The sequence below is a fragment of the Miniopterus natalensis genome, chromosome 11, assembly GCF_054644295.1.
Source record: "Miniopterus natalensis isolate mMinNat1 chromosome 11, mMinNat1.hap1, whole genome shotgun sequence".
Lineage (NCBI taxonomy): Eukaryota > Metazoa > Chordata > Mammalia > Chiroptera > Miniopteridae > Miniopterus > Miniopterus natalensis.
In genome coordinates this window covers 62,031,078-62,048,308 of record NC_142091.1, presented here as the reverse complement: position 1 = coordinate 62,048,308, position 17,231 = coordinate 62,031,078, and the positions used below count along the sequence as shown (strand labels likewise).

General features: G+C 45.1%; 1 protein-coding gene across 1 annotated transcript in view; it reads right to left on the bottom strand.

Annotated features, from left to right (window-relative positions):
* Positions 1 to 17,231, bottom strand: part of IFTAP (intraflagellar transport associated protein) — a 47,913-nt gene that overhangs the window by 26,874 nt on the left and 3,808 nt on the right. The window contains exon 2 of the mRNA XM_016206234.2: positions 4,688 to 4,843. Within this exon, the coding sequence (XP_016061720.2) occupies positions 4,688 to 4,820 (133 nt within the window). The 5' untranslated portion in view covers positions 4,821 to 4,843. The remainder of the gene's footprint in view (positions 1 to 4,687; positions 4,844 to 17,231) is intronic.

Here is a 17,231-nt window from a genome sequence, read left to right as displayed (position 1 = left end):
CTTAGCTGGTATATCACGTCCAAACACGGGGCGTCATGGCACAGTCCACCCCGCGGCCTCTTCTTCCCGTGCCTGCCCATTAAATGCGAATGTTCTTCAGGGCTCAGTATGGGGCCCTCCTGTCTACCCGTCATTCTGAATTCTGTTTTCTTCTTATTTTGTTTATTCAACAAATGTTTGTTAAGCGTCTACTTAGTCGGCATTAGCAGGCGCTGCTTTAGGCACCGGAGCAATAATGGTGAACGAAACCCAGCAGCCACCGGGCCTCGTGAAGCCCACGAGCCCTGGGAAGGAGAGAAGGGTCCTGTTCCGAGCTCGTGCGTCCATTCCTATGGCCCCTGGTACCTACATGACAGTGGCTCCCAGATCCTGAGACCTGCCCAGTGCTTTAAGTCAGAAAGAGAAGTGAAGCGGGGCGGAGCATGGGCTCTGCAGCCACTCCGACTAGGCCCATAATCCAATGCCTCCCCTAACTAGGGACGTAACCTTGGGCAAGCCTGTTAGGGCTGCCATCACGAAATACCACAGGCTTAAACAGCCGAAAGGTACTTCCTAACAATTCTGGAGGCTGGAAGCCCGAGATTAAGGACCTGGCAGGTTGGGTTTCCCCCGGGGCCCCCACGCGGCTCCTTGGCTGCTTTCTAGCTTTGTCCTTACACAGCCTTGTCTCTCTGTGTGCACGTCTCTGGTACATTTCTCTCTTCTTATAAGGACACCAGTTGTATTGGATTAAGACCCCACCCTTATGACCTCATTTAGCCTTAGTTACCTCTTTAAAGACCCTAAATCCAAATACAGTCACATGGGAGGTTAAGGCTTCAATGAATAAATTTGGAGGGGACGAATTCGGTCCATAACAGCAAGTTACTTAACCTTAAGCTTTGGTTTCCTTATCTGTAAATTGGGAATAATAAAAATAATAAATATTAAAATGTAAAAAAGTTCACTAGGTTATTATAAGGATTAATTGAGATGACCCGGGTAAAGTATTAAGCATAATATCTAGTACTTAATAAATGTTAGCTGCTTATAAATAATAACATTAGACTAGATTTCTTACAATCTCACAATCCCAGATGTTCCTGTGGGGTGGGGCGATAGTGATACAGAGGAGGGCCAGGAGCCTGAAGTTTGAATGCTTGACCGAACCTCTGGCAAATTGCTAACCTACAACAACTTTCATTTCTCTGAGCTATAAAGAGGAACAGTAATAGCTATTTGTTTGCATCATTGTGACAAAGAAGTTACTCAAGACAAATACTTAGCAAATACACCAATGAATAAATCTAAAATAAGGAGCACTGGACTGCCTCTTCCAAGTCTGCAGTTTAAACAGAAACAAACTTTGAGCGGTTAGCTGGTGTCTTAAGGGAGTGCAGGCCGTCCTGCTTTCGAAGGGACTGCAATATCAGAATTTGTCGTCTAAACCCGTGGTGCTCGAAACCAGTGGGGCATCAGAATTACCTAGAGAGCACTGTGAATATACAAATCCCTAGGCCCCATGCTACAAGGTCTCTTGCTTAATAAGCCTGGGATGGTGTCTGAAAACCTGTATTTTTATAAAAGTTTGCTATTATAAAAGTCTTTCTGAGTATCAGCCAAGTTTGAAACTATGGGCCTATAGCCACGCTGCCCAGTAGAAGTATAATGGAAGCCACATGTGCGGTTTAAAATTTCCAAGCAACCATGTTATAAAAAGTTTTAAAAAGTGAAGTTAATCTTAATAATATATTTTATTTAAGCCAATTTTCCAAAATATTGTCATTTCAAACGTAGTCAAAAAATATTATTGAGAGATTTACATCCTGTTTTTATACCATCTTCAAAATCCTGTGCACATTTTGTACTTATCACATATCTCAGTTCAAATGCAAAATTTCCATCAAAAATACTTGATCAGTATTTATATTTCATAAAATTTACATTTTAAAAAATTGATTCACAAGTTATCCCAAACACAGTTAAAAGTTTTCCAATAACTGAACTGAGTATCAGTGTTCTCATTTAAATTTAAATTCATTAAAATTAAGAAAATTTTAAAACTCAGGTCCTGGGTAGCACTCGCCCCATTTCAAATGCTCGGTCATCACCTGTGGCCAGTGGCGCCTGCGGTGAGCAGGGCAGGCCCAGCGACCACAAGTCACGTGATGAGTGCACATTCCTGAACTCTGCCACAGTGGCGGACAACTGGCAGAGCTCCTTAAAGAATTCAGTGTGAATACGGTAAAAAGTATAGACTAAACCCTCTTGTGATTACGTAAGGTTATTAAAATCTAAGAAAAACTGAAACCTATTTAGAGGTTTTAAAACTAAGAGTTGCAAAGATTTTAATTGGAAGAATCCAAGGTCAAGGCACCACCAGCGAATAAAGCCACGGGCATGGCCGTTTGCGCGGGACATTCGGACACGCGGTGCTCCACTCACCGGGGAATTCAGTTCAGATATTAACAGGTACGGAGGGAGAGAGAAAGGGTGAGGTGACAGGAATTTTTTTCAAATATATATGAAAAGAACAGTAAAGTGCTAAAAGCACAAAGTACTGCAAGTGAAATGAGACTAGAAACAAAACTAGAAACAAAATCAAACATCAAAATCGGAAACAAAATATCTGACCCGGACATAAGAAAATAGGTTAAAGTGGGTAAATACAGCGGTGAAAGAAAGCTGCTTTGCGCGGTAATCTAGAAACTGGTCGAATCCCTGGGGGCACTGGATCCTAAGTATTTTAGGGACGAAGTGGGGGAATGAAAAACAAAGACTTAAGAGTTAATCATAAAATCACAGTAGATTCACTGCAATTTCCAAACTATTTTAAGATGAATAGCTGATAAAATGGGAAACGTTAATGGAAACTCATCACTTAGCCTGAAGCACAGGGTCAGAATAATGGGGGGGGGGGGGTACTATATGTGACAAAATCGAGTTGAAAAGGTTGAGTGTCAACTTCTAAGTCACCGGCTTCTGACATATATAACATCTGTAATTTCTGTGTGATGGCAATGTGAGCGGCAACTACCACTCTAAAAGGTGGGAGCAAATGCTCCCCAAATCGGACCGTGTGGTAATCTCGGGGTACAGGGAAATTCTAAAAACCTGCCCTTTGCTTTCAGCAGTTAGAAATAACTAAACCTTACGAAAGCAAGGGTGTATCCACATCTTGAAAACGTATTATTTAAACCTATTATTAAAATTACGTACATATATATTTACATCGGTACTAAAACAAACGGAACCATGATCCAAAAGGGCCGTCACCAAGGACCGTCCTCAGTGGACGCATTTTAACATCTTTTAGATTCCTCTCTTATTGACCAAACATCCCGGCACTCTTAGTGGGTGTTTCAGGACCCAGGTAAGCTCTGGTTCAGTGGTTATCCCAAGCTCACCCGGCATCCCCTCCGGTGGGTGGCCTTTGTTTCCTTTCCCTCAAGTACGGGCTGAACGGCCCTCCTAGGAGCTTCCACAGAGGTCCGTGTTCCTCTGCATTACAGTGCCTGTCATACGTTAGTGTAATTTCTTGGGCGCACGTTAGAACCACCAGAGGAACTTTTACGAAAGTACCGATTCCCAGGCCCCAGCTAAGATTTAGAGTGACCCTCGTATCGATGTGCTCTAAAAGTCCCTCCCGGGGCCCCAGCGCGCAGCTGAGTGGAGAACCAACGGTCTCACAAATGCGGATCAATGACCCAGACTGGACCAAGGTTGAGATCGAGCCAATGACGATCTGAAAGAGAATTTACTATAGAGATTACAGCTGAGAAGCCTGCAGGAGCCACTTCAGCGAATGGAGCAGGAGGCGTAGACACACATTTTTAGATCGTATGAGCGCCAGAGAACATGACAAACTGGGGAGCTCGCAGGGCAAGGGCCCCTGAGCTCTAGCTGACATTGCCACAAGGGAAATAACAGGTAACAGATCTTCTCACGTAACCAGAAAAAACACAGATCAAGATTTTTATGTAAAAATTCCCAACGTTTAAATGTTGGCTCAATTTGAAAAAACAAAAAAACAAAAAAAAAAACAATACTGTAGGAGGCAAATGAAACACACGACACGGGGTTTGGCCTTTAGGCGTCAGTTCATCACTTCTGGTCTAAAGTGTGTTTCCATTCTATAGAAATCATAGCACCATCATCATCATCACAACACCAGCTTTCATCAAGTACTTGTATGTCAGCCACGACGCTAAGAGTCTGACACAGATTATCTCAGTTCACCTCCACCAACCTCTGAGGTTCTATGACTATCCCCGCTTCCTCTATAATCCCCCCCCCAGGGCCACAGAGCCAGAAAGCGGTAAAGCCAGGACGAACGTGTGCAGTGTGGCCCCACAGCCTACGCTGTGCTACATGGTTCTTAAAAGTTTTAAATATGCTTTTAAAACCCTCTGTTGTTTACACTTGGGTTTCTTCAAAAATAAAACGAAGGGATTATGCTGACTGATTTCTCAGGTCTTTTTTGGCTCTCAAATTCGATAGTTCTGACTCCGTAACACAACTCTTGGTTGCATTAAAACGGTGGTATTTACATGTATCCGCTGTGAATGCCCTGATAAGAATTTCCCGATCGAAAGAACACAGTGAGTGAATGCTCATTAAATAGGCTTTCTGAAAAGGCAGCAAAGACATAAAATCGTAATAAAGCCCCTTATCTCTACTGCTGCAGAGCGTTTACTTTCCATTTTACCTCCTGAAAGATGAGTGAAAGTGCTCAGGAATTCTTCGTATGTTTGCTCGTGACAGTTAACGAACTTATCCAAGGCTTCGTCAATGATCTGGTCTTCGCCCATGATCGCCAGCTCTGGTATTTGGGCAGGCATTCCTACTCCCGAGGCCGCTCCATCTATGAAACAAAGAAACACACGAGTGGAGAGCGTCACGCAGAGCCACCCGCAGGGGGAAGAATTGATTCCAAGGCCCCAGGGGGCGGCTCAGGGTGGCTCCCACAGCAATACGCTCCGGTGCGGGAGACCAGAGTTCACTCATAGCTTGGCTTCTGAATTGCTACCACAATTTTATTTTTCCTTCGGTTTCCTCATTTCCTTCTCCTTCGCTCATGTGTCTTTTCATCTTTGTCTCCCAAATGCTTCACAGCTCAGGAAAGGGCACAGAGCTAACAGTCAACCGATTACCAGGCCAAAATTACAGACAGTCCCCGACTTACGATGGTTCAGCTTAGGATTTTTCGACCTTGCCGGTGGTGTGAAAGCAATACGAAAGCTTTAATAAGAAACCGTACTTCAAATCTGAATTTTGGTCTTTTCCTGGGCGGTATGACCCTCTCTCGGGATGCTGGGCGGTGACGAGAGGCCGCCACGCCCAGTCAGCCTCGTGACCGCCAGGGTGAACAACGGATGCTCGACAGTGTCGTTCTAAATGCATTTTCAACTGACAGTATTTTCAAAACCTTACGCCGGGTTTATCTTGATGTAACCCCATCGTAAGTCAAGGAGTGTCTGTTCTCACGTGAGCAGGTACGATGGTCTGACAGGGCTAGGACCTGGCAGAGCGCTCACACAAACTTGCCCGTTACCCCACCGGGCCTTACCCGACACGGCTTCAAGTCCTCCCACCCCCGATGACTCTGCCTGGAAAACGTTCCACACCACCTACACCCCTTTAAAGCAGGCCAGCCCGACATAAAGGCAAGACTCCAGACGCGGCCCGACGCAGCGCACTAGGACTAACTCCCGCATGCTGAGTGTCGCGCTCCCGCTAGGGCTGAAGGCCGGGTTCCCGCCGCAGGTGGCCCCTCCGCGGGTCAGTTCACTTAACGGACGGCTAACTAGACGCCTGCAGGCCAAGACGCAATGCCTCAATCCACGCGCAGTCTGAACTTTGTGTTCATATTTCACCTTGTTAAGTTCCATTCGTTCTGTATGAAATGTCTCACACAGCTTTGAGAAAACTGCTGTCTACAAAAAGCAGAGCAGCAATTGCTGCCCGAGTAGCTAGTGTAATCCGTGGGAGACAATAAGAGGGAGGGGCGCTCCAATCCTTTTATGGCAGATGGAGAGAGCACCAAGATTCTTACATTTTTCTAAGACAAGAGTAAAAATCTATTGTCTGTTATTAACTGTATTTATTTGCTATTTACCAAAAAGCTCAGAAAAAAATTAAAATGTTTTCATAAGATGATGCCCAACCTCATTGGGTGGCAAAACCTGACCTGAAATAACATGAAAGTATTTATGGCTTTTATTTATTTCACTCAGTGTAACTAACTATTCATATATTTCCCTGCAGAAATACTGTCTGGCTTGCCTTTGAGACGCTTTCCCAGACCCCACTCGGGATTTTGTGTAATACGTGGCATTTGTCCTGACTATCTTTCTCAACCCCCAAAAATTCCAAAACTCTGAAATACATCTGACCCCAATCATTTCAAATAAGGAACTGAGAAGCTACAGGTGCCTCACAGGGTTGCTATGAGGATTAAATGAGGACACAGGGCACCTCAAGAAACGTTAGCCTTGATGTTCATGGCGGTGACAATGGCTCCGTCTCAGCATTTTGTCCGTCGCCCACACAGAGACCACTTTTGATGGTCACTCCTCTGAGTCTGAAGGCGCTGCTGTTACCTTCAGATAAATCAAGATGATTCCCCGTGCATTACAATCCCAGGTAAAACACAGTGTTGCAAAAGACGGGGTGGAAAAAAAACGTGTAGCTCTGGGCCAACTCAAAATGAAAGATACTGTTTCCAACTAGTTGTAGCTATGAATTAGATATAGGAAAAAGCATTAGTTAAGGCTTGTGCCAATGTACCTGTAACACTGCCGAGCTTCAGCAATCCAAAGTTTAATCAGTTATGTTTGGAGTTGCTGCATAAAAAATAATGATAAATAAATTCCAAGGTGGCTATTATTTCAATATCCGTAGGACATGTACTGTACTTAATTTCAAGAACGTCAAGGTCAATCTGATTTTCCAGAACTGGACCCCAACAAAATCCTAGCACCGTACTATATCAGTCCTCCTCAGACCATCTCGGGTAATCTACTTCGGCGAGCAAATGCCGCAGAGCAGCCGTGGCCTGTGGTTCGCATCGCTGAGTATCTCCTTGAAGTGGCAATGGGACAGACTGATGAATCTCAGAGGGAAGGCGGGGGTGGGGGAGGGAGTGGGGGAGAGATTAATCAATGAACAATAAAGATAAATTAAAAAATTAAAATTAAAAAAAGAAATTCCTTTAAACATCCCTCCTAATTCTCAAGCTGGAATAGTTTGAGTATTTAGCCTCAACACACGTCAGCTTTACTGAGGCAAATAATTAACAGACTGCACCCGGCACACATTCAAAATCCTTCAAGACCTTTAATTTTCTTCATGTGATGGTCACAATACAGAAGAGGTGACGTCTTCATTGACTTCTTTAAGAAAACCCAGTTTCGCAGGATGACACACTGGAAGCACCTTCAAATGCAGAACTCTCCCTGCCTGTGAGAACCCTAATAACCTGACCCTGAAAGTCCCCGGGGACTGACAGAGCAGATCGCCGCTCACCAGACAGCCGAGTGGTTTATGCAAATCCTAGCGGTTTTCTGAAAGGAAGCAACGCTCTTTCAGTTACTATTCATATGTGTTTGTGTTTTTATCACAAAGTATTTTTATAAAAGGGAGAGAGAGACACTCGCCTGGATAACAGGATTCTTTGTTTGGGTTTGGGTTTTACGTTTTTAGCGGCTCAGGAGCTCCACATGAAAGACCCAGAACACAGGACGAAGATAAGCCAGTGTGTATAAACACCGACTGGTGAATCACAAGTAACACTCGCACAAATCGCAGCCTCCAGGAGGACACGTGGGAGGACGCGTGGCTCCGCTCGGACTGTACGCAGCGCGGGAGGCCACAGGCGTGGCCGGGAGCAGGCCTGTCCTCCGTCGAGTCACCGAGTGGCAGCAAGAGAACCGCGGAACCTCCCCGGAGTCCAGTTTTCTGCAACCACCCCCGCCGGTCCGTGTCGTGTGCTCTCTGAAAGGGTATTACCGTGAAACACGGTACACGGGCCCACCACCATCGATTCAGAGCGTCTCTGACGTTTACCTTCAGATCCCTGCTGGATGCAACTCGCCTGCACAGAACTCGGCTTTGGGAGAGGAGGGTGGTGAGCCTTGAGAAACAGGACGCCATCGGCTAGTCTCCTCTCCGCGCGCACAGCCTGCTTTTTAACAGCACGGAGAGCTGTATGTCCACAGAAAGGCTTCTTTCAAAAAACTGGGAGGCTTACCACTGATACTTAAAAACAGTAAATAACACATTTTTGAAGAGTCGCGCCGGGGCTATCAAAACCCACTTTCTCAAATTTGCACAGCTCTGCTCAACAAAAAATCTCTTGCTGTACTAAAAAGTAAGATGGGATATTGTCAAAATAAGTCTCCCTGCCTAAGGAAATGAAACCACCACCCTCGGCACGTCGCAGGGAGGTCTGCTTTCAGAGCCTGGACCACGGACAGATCTCAAAGGGACCGGGCTGCCCTGGAAGTGTGCTGGTTTATTTATAGGACGGAAGAGACCCGGCGTGAATGGATTCCTTCCTCCTCGACTTAACCACGCCTCCTGGCATCCTCTAAATTATTTTAGGTGTTTCAGATCCTGTTAAGAAAGGAGAAAGAAGTCCGACGACAGAAGGTGCCACAGGTTCTCAGAGCCGAGAGAAACCGAAGGGTCACCTAGTCCACCCGGAGCGGATCGGCGAACGAATCTGGGAAACTCGGGGTGGGGTTTCTGTCATGCAGTGAGTGGCTCTATTGATGAGGAACATCGTGGGGCGTTCAGACCACGAACGGCAATGGCATGCTCACGCTCGTGAACCTTAAGTCACACACAAAGTCGGGGGGGGGCTAAGCAAAAGCCCTCTCCCCGGCTGGGCGTATCTGCGCCTCCGCCTGCACTCCGCACCAGTAAGACTCTTGGCTCAGACACTTACGAACACAAACGAGAGAGCAAAGGAGAGGCTGAAAGGAACGAAGAGGAAGGCTCCAATGCAGACCTTACAAACAGAGAAGGGGCCCACCCCTCCACCGTTTTTCATAAAGATGAGAGAAAGACACACAATTCTGACATCAAAGAATCACCGCCCTTCAAGTTATAAGCTTCTCCCAACAGACCTACTCGAACCCTTAAAATGCAGGGGATTTTCTTCATTCTCACCAAGAACGCTGATGGCATAAGCGCCTGCACTTCTACTTACAGCTCCGAGGCGCGCCGTGGTGGGCGCTGAAGGGGGCGTCGGGGAGGTCTTTAGGAAAGAGAGGCCTGTGCCCCATGCAGATGGCTCAGCAGCAGGCACCTCAGCTCCACTCTCTTCCTTGACAAAATCTCATCTTAAGGAAAAGAGTAGGAGGCGCCCTTTCCAAACACTCCGCGAAGCCCGGCCGGCATGGCCCAGCGTTTGAGCGTCGACTCGTGAACCTGGAGGTGACGGCTTGATTCCCGGTCGGGGCACATGCCCCTGTTGCGGGCTCGATCCCCGGGGGGGTGTGCAGGAGGCTCTCTCATCATTGACGCTTCTGTCTCCCTCCCTCTCCCTCTCTCTGAAATCAATAAAGACGTATTTTAAATAAATAAATACATACTGCTTGTAATAAAAAGCGTGGGCTCCCCACACGCTCACCATGAACACAGATATCGCGACGTCTGCCTCAGCAGAGCCGGCCCGCTTGCTGCCCCAAGAGGAGACAGTCACGCGTTCAACACGGGGCTCCGACCTGCCCCACGGCGAGCGACACGGGTGGAGGGAAAGCATTTTGAAAGAAAGCGTGTCACAGGGCCAAGAGCAACAAAAACGTATCAAGGCAAAACAGTGGATTTTATACAGGAAGCAGGAAAAAATATATATCGACAACCTTTAGGACGTGGGACTAGGCCAAACGTTCTCGGGCTTGACACCAAAAGCATGATCCAAACGAGGCAAGACCGATACATCAGACCTCAGCAAAGTTAAAAAACTCTGCTCTGTGAAAGATCCTGCTAAGATGGAAGGAAAAATTACAGGCTGGGAGAAAACATTCGTAAATCACACACCCAACGAAGGACTAGCACGTCGGATGTATAAAGAAATCTCGAAACCCAACGTTCAAGAAAAGCCCAGCGTAAAGCGGGCAAAGGCGCACACAGACGTTTCCGCAGAGAGGGCACGTAAGAGGCAGGTGATCTCACGGAGAGATATTCGTTACCGGCCAGTAGAGAAATGCACGTTTAAAACCCCAGTGAGATACTCATTAGAAATGGCTTAAATGAAAATGCGATCCCACCGGACGCTAAGGACGCAGAAACACTGGGGAACGCACACGTTGCGCAGAACGACCAGCCGCTCTGGGAAACGGTCCGGCAGTTCCTGTCAAAACTGAGAACGGCCCTACCGCGCAAACGGACGGGGGCACCTTCGCCTTTACCCCAGAGGAATAAAGACTTATTCCCCCGCAAGGACTCGTCCAGGAACGTTCACAGCAGTTACATTCGTTAACAGCCCAAGACAGGAGACCACCCAAAGGCCCTTTAATGCCTGAATACTTAATGAACATGGTACATCCCTACCATGGAATATTACTTGGCGGTAAAAAGGAACAAACTACTGGCTCATTCAATAACTCTGACGAACCTCAAAGGCATTATGGGGGGGGTCTCAGTGCTGTACAGAGGCTGTGTGATCCCGTTTACGAGACACTCGTGAAGTGGCAGAGAGCAGGGCAGTAGGCGCTGGGGTCACAAGTGAGGCGAGGAGGTGGGGGGACACGGGCGGGGGACCGCAGCGGGCTCTTCCCGCCTCGCCGTGGCGGTGGTCACGCAAGGCTGCCCGCGTGACGGAGCTGAACCGCGCACAGACAAGTGCCTGCATGCTAACTGCTGGGACCGGCATGTGCCCCGCGGGCCCCCCAGCAGCAGCTCCCCGTGTTAATGCTACAGCTGCAAAAGGCTGGACCAGGGGTACGTGGAACCTCCCTGCACGTTGCTTTGCAACATCCTGAGAGTGGATCCTGTGAGCCTACGATTATTTTCAAAATTGGGAGTTTAAAAAGGCGGGGAGAGGTGCAGAAGAAGGGTGAGCCGGTGAGGGCAAAAGAGACTTAGGGAAAGAAAACATCATCACTGAAAGCTTCGCCGAGAACGCTGGCACTCGGGCGCGCTGGCTGCCCACCCGGGAAAGCTCTGGGGGGCGGGAGTGACGCTAATCTACAAAATTGCGTGTTTAAGCAGAAACTTCCCTCCTGAGAAACTTGCCTCCCTCTCCTGCTCTTTACCCGAGCAAGTGTAATGAGGTTTCTTGAGGCTATCGTTCATTAAGCCTTGCTGTTCATCAGCAGACTGTATAAAATCAATTCCATTTCCCCAAAATGCAAGCCGCTCCCGTGAACCCAGGAGTCCGCGCCCTGGCTCACCGCGGCAGGCCAGCTGAGCGCGGGGCTCAGTGCCCCGTGCCAGGAAACAACCGCGTCTCCCTGCTCACCCCCTCTCGTTTTTAAAAAACAGGCTGCCTGTGGACATGGGATCTGACAGATATAACCGTAAGACAAGCTTTCAGAAAGTCCATTGTTTTTTGAAATCAGAAAGAATACCTTTTCACCACCATTTTTGTGTCTTTTATTTGCTTTTGTTGAGAAACGCAAGAGTTTGTCTCCATCCCCTGACGAAACTCCTACGGCGCCTGACCTCTGGACCAGCACGTTTATTCAGGAAAACGTACAGCACACCTTGATCAATCAATATTCACAGCTGACCTCCTACGCTCAGAAATGGGATCCGCCACATCCGTGAGTCGTGGACCGTAACAGTGGGTGTCTCGGGGAACAGTGGGTGTCTCGGGGAACGTTCTTTCAAGGCCCCTGACAAAACTGGGAATCCACAGGGCAGAAGTTTCTGAGCCAACGTTATAGCTCTATAATCACGCAATAATGTTTCAATCATGAAAGATTTACTAGCTCGTTGTAATCCCACCTCCACATGGGACGCAATGCCCCATTAATGCTTATTTTATCTGTACTGCACAACCGTAACTCGAAGGCGCCCGCTCTTGATTAAAGGCGCCCCCCCAGCTTCCTGAGCCCGTCAGCCACCTCGCAGTGCGCAGCACGTTTACACCAGAAAGCCTGTTTTAAAGCAAAACCTGCACAGTTGGTTAGAAGCAGGTATAGACCAACCAAACTAAATCAACTCCGCTTAGGAATTCATTTCTAAGCATTTCAAAATGCCAGATCTTGCAAATAAAGTCGACCTTTTCATCTGACATTCTCTTAAAAGAAACAAGATTTTAAAGATATATTTCCCAACTATTTTTAATTCTAAATTCCTAAGAATATGAAATTATAAATGGGCTTTAGAGATAACACAGTGATTCCCCAGTTTCCAGCTACTCTCAGCATTTTTATTTGCAATTTTGCCTCAATGTACACCACACACACACACACACACACACACACACACACACAATTTCTTTTCACCAACATGGTTTCTATATTCAAATGTAGAAATTGAAAACACAAATTCCCTCCTCTAAAAGTAAAAATTTTAAGTGAATTTTTTTATTTTCACAAGCATTTCACACTGTAAAACGCCTGTGAAATTTCTCCCCATTTAACTTTACAGCAAAGAGTGCACCTTAAATCAGAGAACATGGAATATAGAAAAATACCAGTGATTCTGGTCAGGTGGCCGTATTTAACTAATTACTTTAAACAAAAAAAAATGACAAGTCACTTGTCATGTTCTCCTCGTGACAATCCATCATACTAACTGTAGACTGCTTCTGTCCATATATTTCCTTTTCCTTCCTCTTTTCTCCTCTTTGTCGGTTTCGGTTTTGGCTCCTATATTGTGGGATTCACTCAACAAGTCAAACACCTCCCTCTCCTATACAATTCATATTCTTTTCTTAAAAATCAACCACCTATTAAAAGTTTTTAACTGTCTATGCCTATCCAAATGCTATGAAACCTTGAGGCAGGCCTTGTGTCAAACACTAAGTAGCTCACTGAGCAGTAATGTAACGTAAGCTGTTTCTCCGCTTATAAAACAGGGATGGAGATGCCTGAGAGGTGCCCTGGGCTTCTTGATTAACACTGTCATGAGTTCACGGGAGAGCGTTTCTCCCCTGCCTCGCCTCCACCTCACGCCTGCAGCTCTCTTACCCTGGTCAGGTTATTTAACTTCTCTGGTAGTTTGAGCGTAAAGTTAAAGGCCTGCACTTGAAGCTGTCTATCATCTCTGACATTCTACTTTCCTCCAATTATGCTTGCTTTTTGTTCAATTACTATGTCAGCATATCTCATTACTTTTATCTCCCCTGGGGAATAAAAATTATTTTATTCTGTAATAACACTGATTTGTATCCTTTAATTGTCCGGTTTCTTGGATTTAAGGTAGGCAAAATCAATATATTTCAGGAGGAGTTTGCATTTGATTCTGCCTCATGGTTTAAGAACGGGCTGAGTAGCCTGTAATTGTGATTTCTTGGTGAACTTTTAAGAACTTCCGAGGGTGAGTATGGGGAGAATGTGGGGCGTGCTTATCCACAATCCAAAGTTGCTTCATCCTACTATCACGTATGTCCCTTAAGGGCAAGATCTATGTCTATGTCTGTGATTTTTTTCCCCATTTCTCACCATGACTGTACACAGCGGATACTCAATAAATATTGTCTACTATTTCTCATGTAGCTTCTATGCCGAGCACTTTGGTAGACTGGGACCTTGACTGGGGTCACTGCAAGTCTAACGCTCTCCTAGTGGTGGGGCAAGGCTCAGAGTTTTAAAACCCATTTCCAAATGTGTTGCTAACGTCTAGCTTCTTCAGGAGACAACTAACCCCTTCAGCAACAAACTGCCTATTTGGGGTGTTAGTAAAATGCAAAGGCTAAACCACTTGCCTAAGCCTACCCATGGTTTCTATGTTGCAGTTCTTATTTTATATTTACCATGGTGATACCCAGTATGTCCACTTGATGCGAGCTGGTGATACAGGAACGTCAAGCACCACAATCCTTACGCAGCACCATAAGTAGGTTAGGGAACTAATCCAAGGCTCGTTTTCAGACAAAGAAAGAATCGTCAAGTAAGCAATTAGAAAAGATGAAGATGCTTTATTAAAAGATGGACCAACATTTCAAATGAGAATCAGCCAACAACTGAGCTACTTGTTGATTAAAAAAAAAAAAAAAAATCAACCCTGAAAATATATCCTAAAATTTTGCAAAAAATGAAAATAGTCATTTATACAAATAAATTTACAGCATCATTACCATTAGACAAGATTTACTGAGTACACTTTTTATACCAGGTAGTTTATATCCATCAATCTTCACAATAAGGCAGGTATTGCTCCTGTTTCAGAGATAAGGAAACTGAACCTGAAAAAGGCCATCCAGCTAGAAAGCAGAAAAGCTGAGACTCAGATCCAGATCTGTGAACCTCTGGCCACTGCATTCTGTCATCTAAGCCACATGGAAGATGACTTAATGACCAACAATCATGGTCAAGTAAATTATGTTACATTTGCTTAATGGAATTTTAGGCAACTGTTAAAATTATAAAAGTTAAAATGAAGTATATACCTCATAGTATATGTGAAATAATGTTCTATTAAAGAGCTAAAACAAAATTTAAATATATTCTCATTATAAACTAGGTAAAAATGTGTATATATTTGAATAAATATTAGAGCACAAATATTAGGTGACAGGCTTAATAGATGGTATATATTTTTCTTGATGTAACTGTTTTTAATGAATTGTTTTTAAATTATGTCAGCTACAGTAATTAAGACCGTAGTATTGGTGAAAGAATAGGGGAATGGATCGATGGGACAGAACAGACAGCCCAGAAATAGACCTACACAAATACAGTTAACTGGCCTCTGACAAAGGAGCAAAGGCTATACAATGTAGCATAGACAGCCTTTTCAACAAATGATTCTGGAACAACTGGACGGCCACATGCAAAAAAATTAACCTAACCACAGACCTTACGCACTTCACAAAAATTAACTCAAAATGGACCACAGACCTAAATATAAAATGCAAACCGTAAAATTTCCTAGGAGATAACGTGGAAAAAACCCTACATTACTGTGGGTATAGCAACAGCTCTTTAGATACAACACTAAAGGCATGATCCATGAAAGAAATAGTTGGTAGGATAGACTTCATTAAAATTAAAAGCGTCTGCTCTGTGAAAGATACTGTGAAGAAAATGAAAAGACAAGCCACAGAATGAGTGAAAATATTTGCAAGAGACACATCTGATAGAGGACTGTTATCCAAAATACACAAGGAACTCTTAAAATCCAAAATAATAAAACAATACAACTTAAAGAATGGGCTAAAGACCTTAACAGACACCTCAACGAAGAAAGTATACAGATGACAAATAAGCACATGAAAAGATGCTCCACGCTGTGTGCCATCAGGGAAAGGCTAATTAAAACAATGAGGTACCACTGTACAAACATTTGAATGGCCAAAATCCAGGACACTGACAACACCTGACACTGGCAGGGACCTGAGCCACAGGAGCTCTCATGCATGGCCGGCGGGCATGCAAAATCACACAGTCACTTTGGAAGACAGTTTGGCATTTTCTTACAAAACAAAACATACACTCACCACAGGACCCATCAATCACACTCCTTGGTATTTACCCAAAGGAGCTAATAAAAACTTATGCCCACACAGAAACGTGCACAGGGCTGTTTATAGCAGCTTTATTCATAAAGGCCCAAACCTAGAAGCAACGGTGATGTCCTTCAGTAGTAAAGTGGATAAACTGTGGTCCATCTAGACAATGGAATATTATTTAGCACTAAAAAGAAATGAGCTATCAAGCCAGGAAAAGATACAGAGTAACCTTAAAAGCATGTCGCTAAATGAAAGAAGCCAATCCGAAAAGGCTACATGCTGTGTGATTCCAGCTCCAGGCATGCCTCATTTTATCGTGCTTCACTTTATCACTTTATTGCGCCTCACAAATGTTTCATTGTTTACAAATTGAAGGCAAATGATCATTGCAACACTCACTTTATTACTTACGAAACCACAATATCTCCAAGGTATGCCTGTATATGACATTCAGGAAAAGGCAAAACCATGGAAACAGTAAAAAGGGGGAGGCAGGTATGAACAGACAGAGCACAGAATATTTTTAGGGTAGTGAACCTACATTTGTCCAAACCCATAGACTGTACCACACACCAAGAGTGAGCCCTGATATAAACTGGGTGATAATGATGTATCAGCGTAAATTCAGCTGTAACAAATGTACCTCTGGTGGGGGCGTGGATTATGGGGGAGGCTACGCATGAGTGTCACAGGAGGTATATGGGAAATCTCTGTAACTTCCACTCAATTTGCTGTGAACCTAAAACTGCTCTAAAAAATAAAGTCTGTTCAAAAATTAAGTCAACTCTTGCCACCTTGGTTCATTCTTCCTTTGATTGTGAAACTGTGGGGTGGGAGGGGGAGAGGCGACCAGCATAACCGGCTGAGCACTCTAAAGACATTATCTCTAATCACTGCAACAACCTTTTGAGATAAATATTTCTATTATCCCCATTTCAGAGCTGGGGAAAGAGGTTTAGGGATTAAGCTGACTCCACCTGGAAAATGGCAGAGCTGGCAGAGAAAACCAGGTCAGCTTGACTCCAAAGCCCACTGTCTCAGTCATTCCACTGTAAATGCTACAGCTCCCCGGCGTAAGGCCAGCAGCAGACCTCCAACAATCAGAACTCCTTCTGAGCCTTACATTAGAGAAAACGAGACCGCCGAAGAACAAAGTCAAAATGACTGGCAATGGTATTAGTGGTCTCCGCTTTAGGAAAAATAATTTCCCATTTAATTCATAATCGTATTTACTTAAGTCATAGCAATGATACTCCTTTTCTTCTGTGTTTTTCTAAAATGCTTTTACTAAAAATGTAAGGTTTCAACCAGATTTTTCTTTTGTCTTTACAGATGAACAGTGGACAGTTTCCACTGTTTGTCAGTAAGGAAATAGTTAAATCTTGAGGGTACACCCTGGTGGATATCTCCCTCACCCATCTGAAGAAAAGGAACAGTCACAGTCGGTTACTCCCGTTAGACCAGCGTTCGCCTGAACATCTGTAGGCACCATACACGGTCTCTTCACCGCCCGCCTTCTGCTGCCACGGTCAGAGTGGGCAGTCAGGGCATCTGCCCAAGGGCTGCTGACATTTTACACCTGGTTTAGCGGCAAAGATTCAGAGAGGGGTGAGCAGCCCCT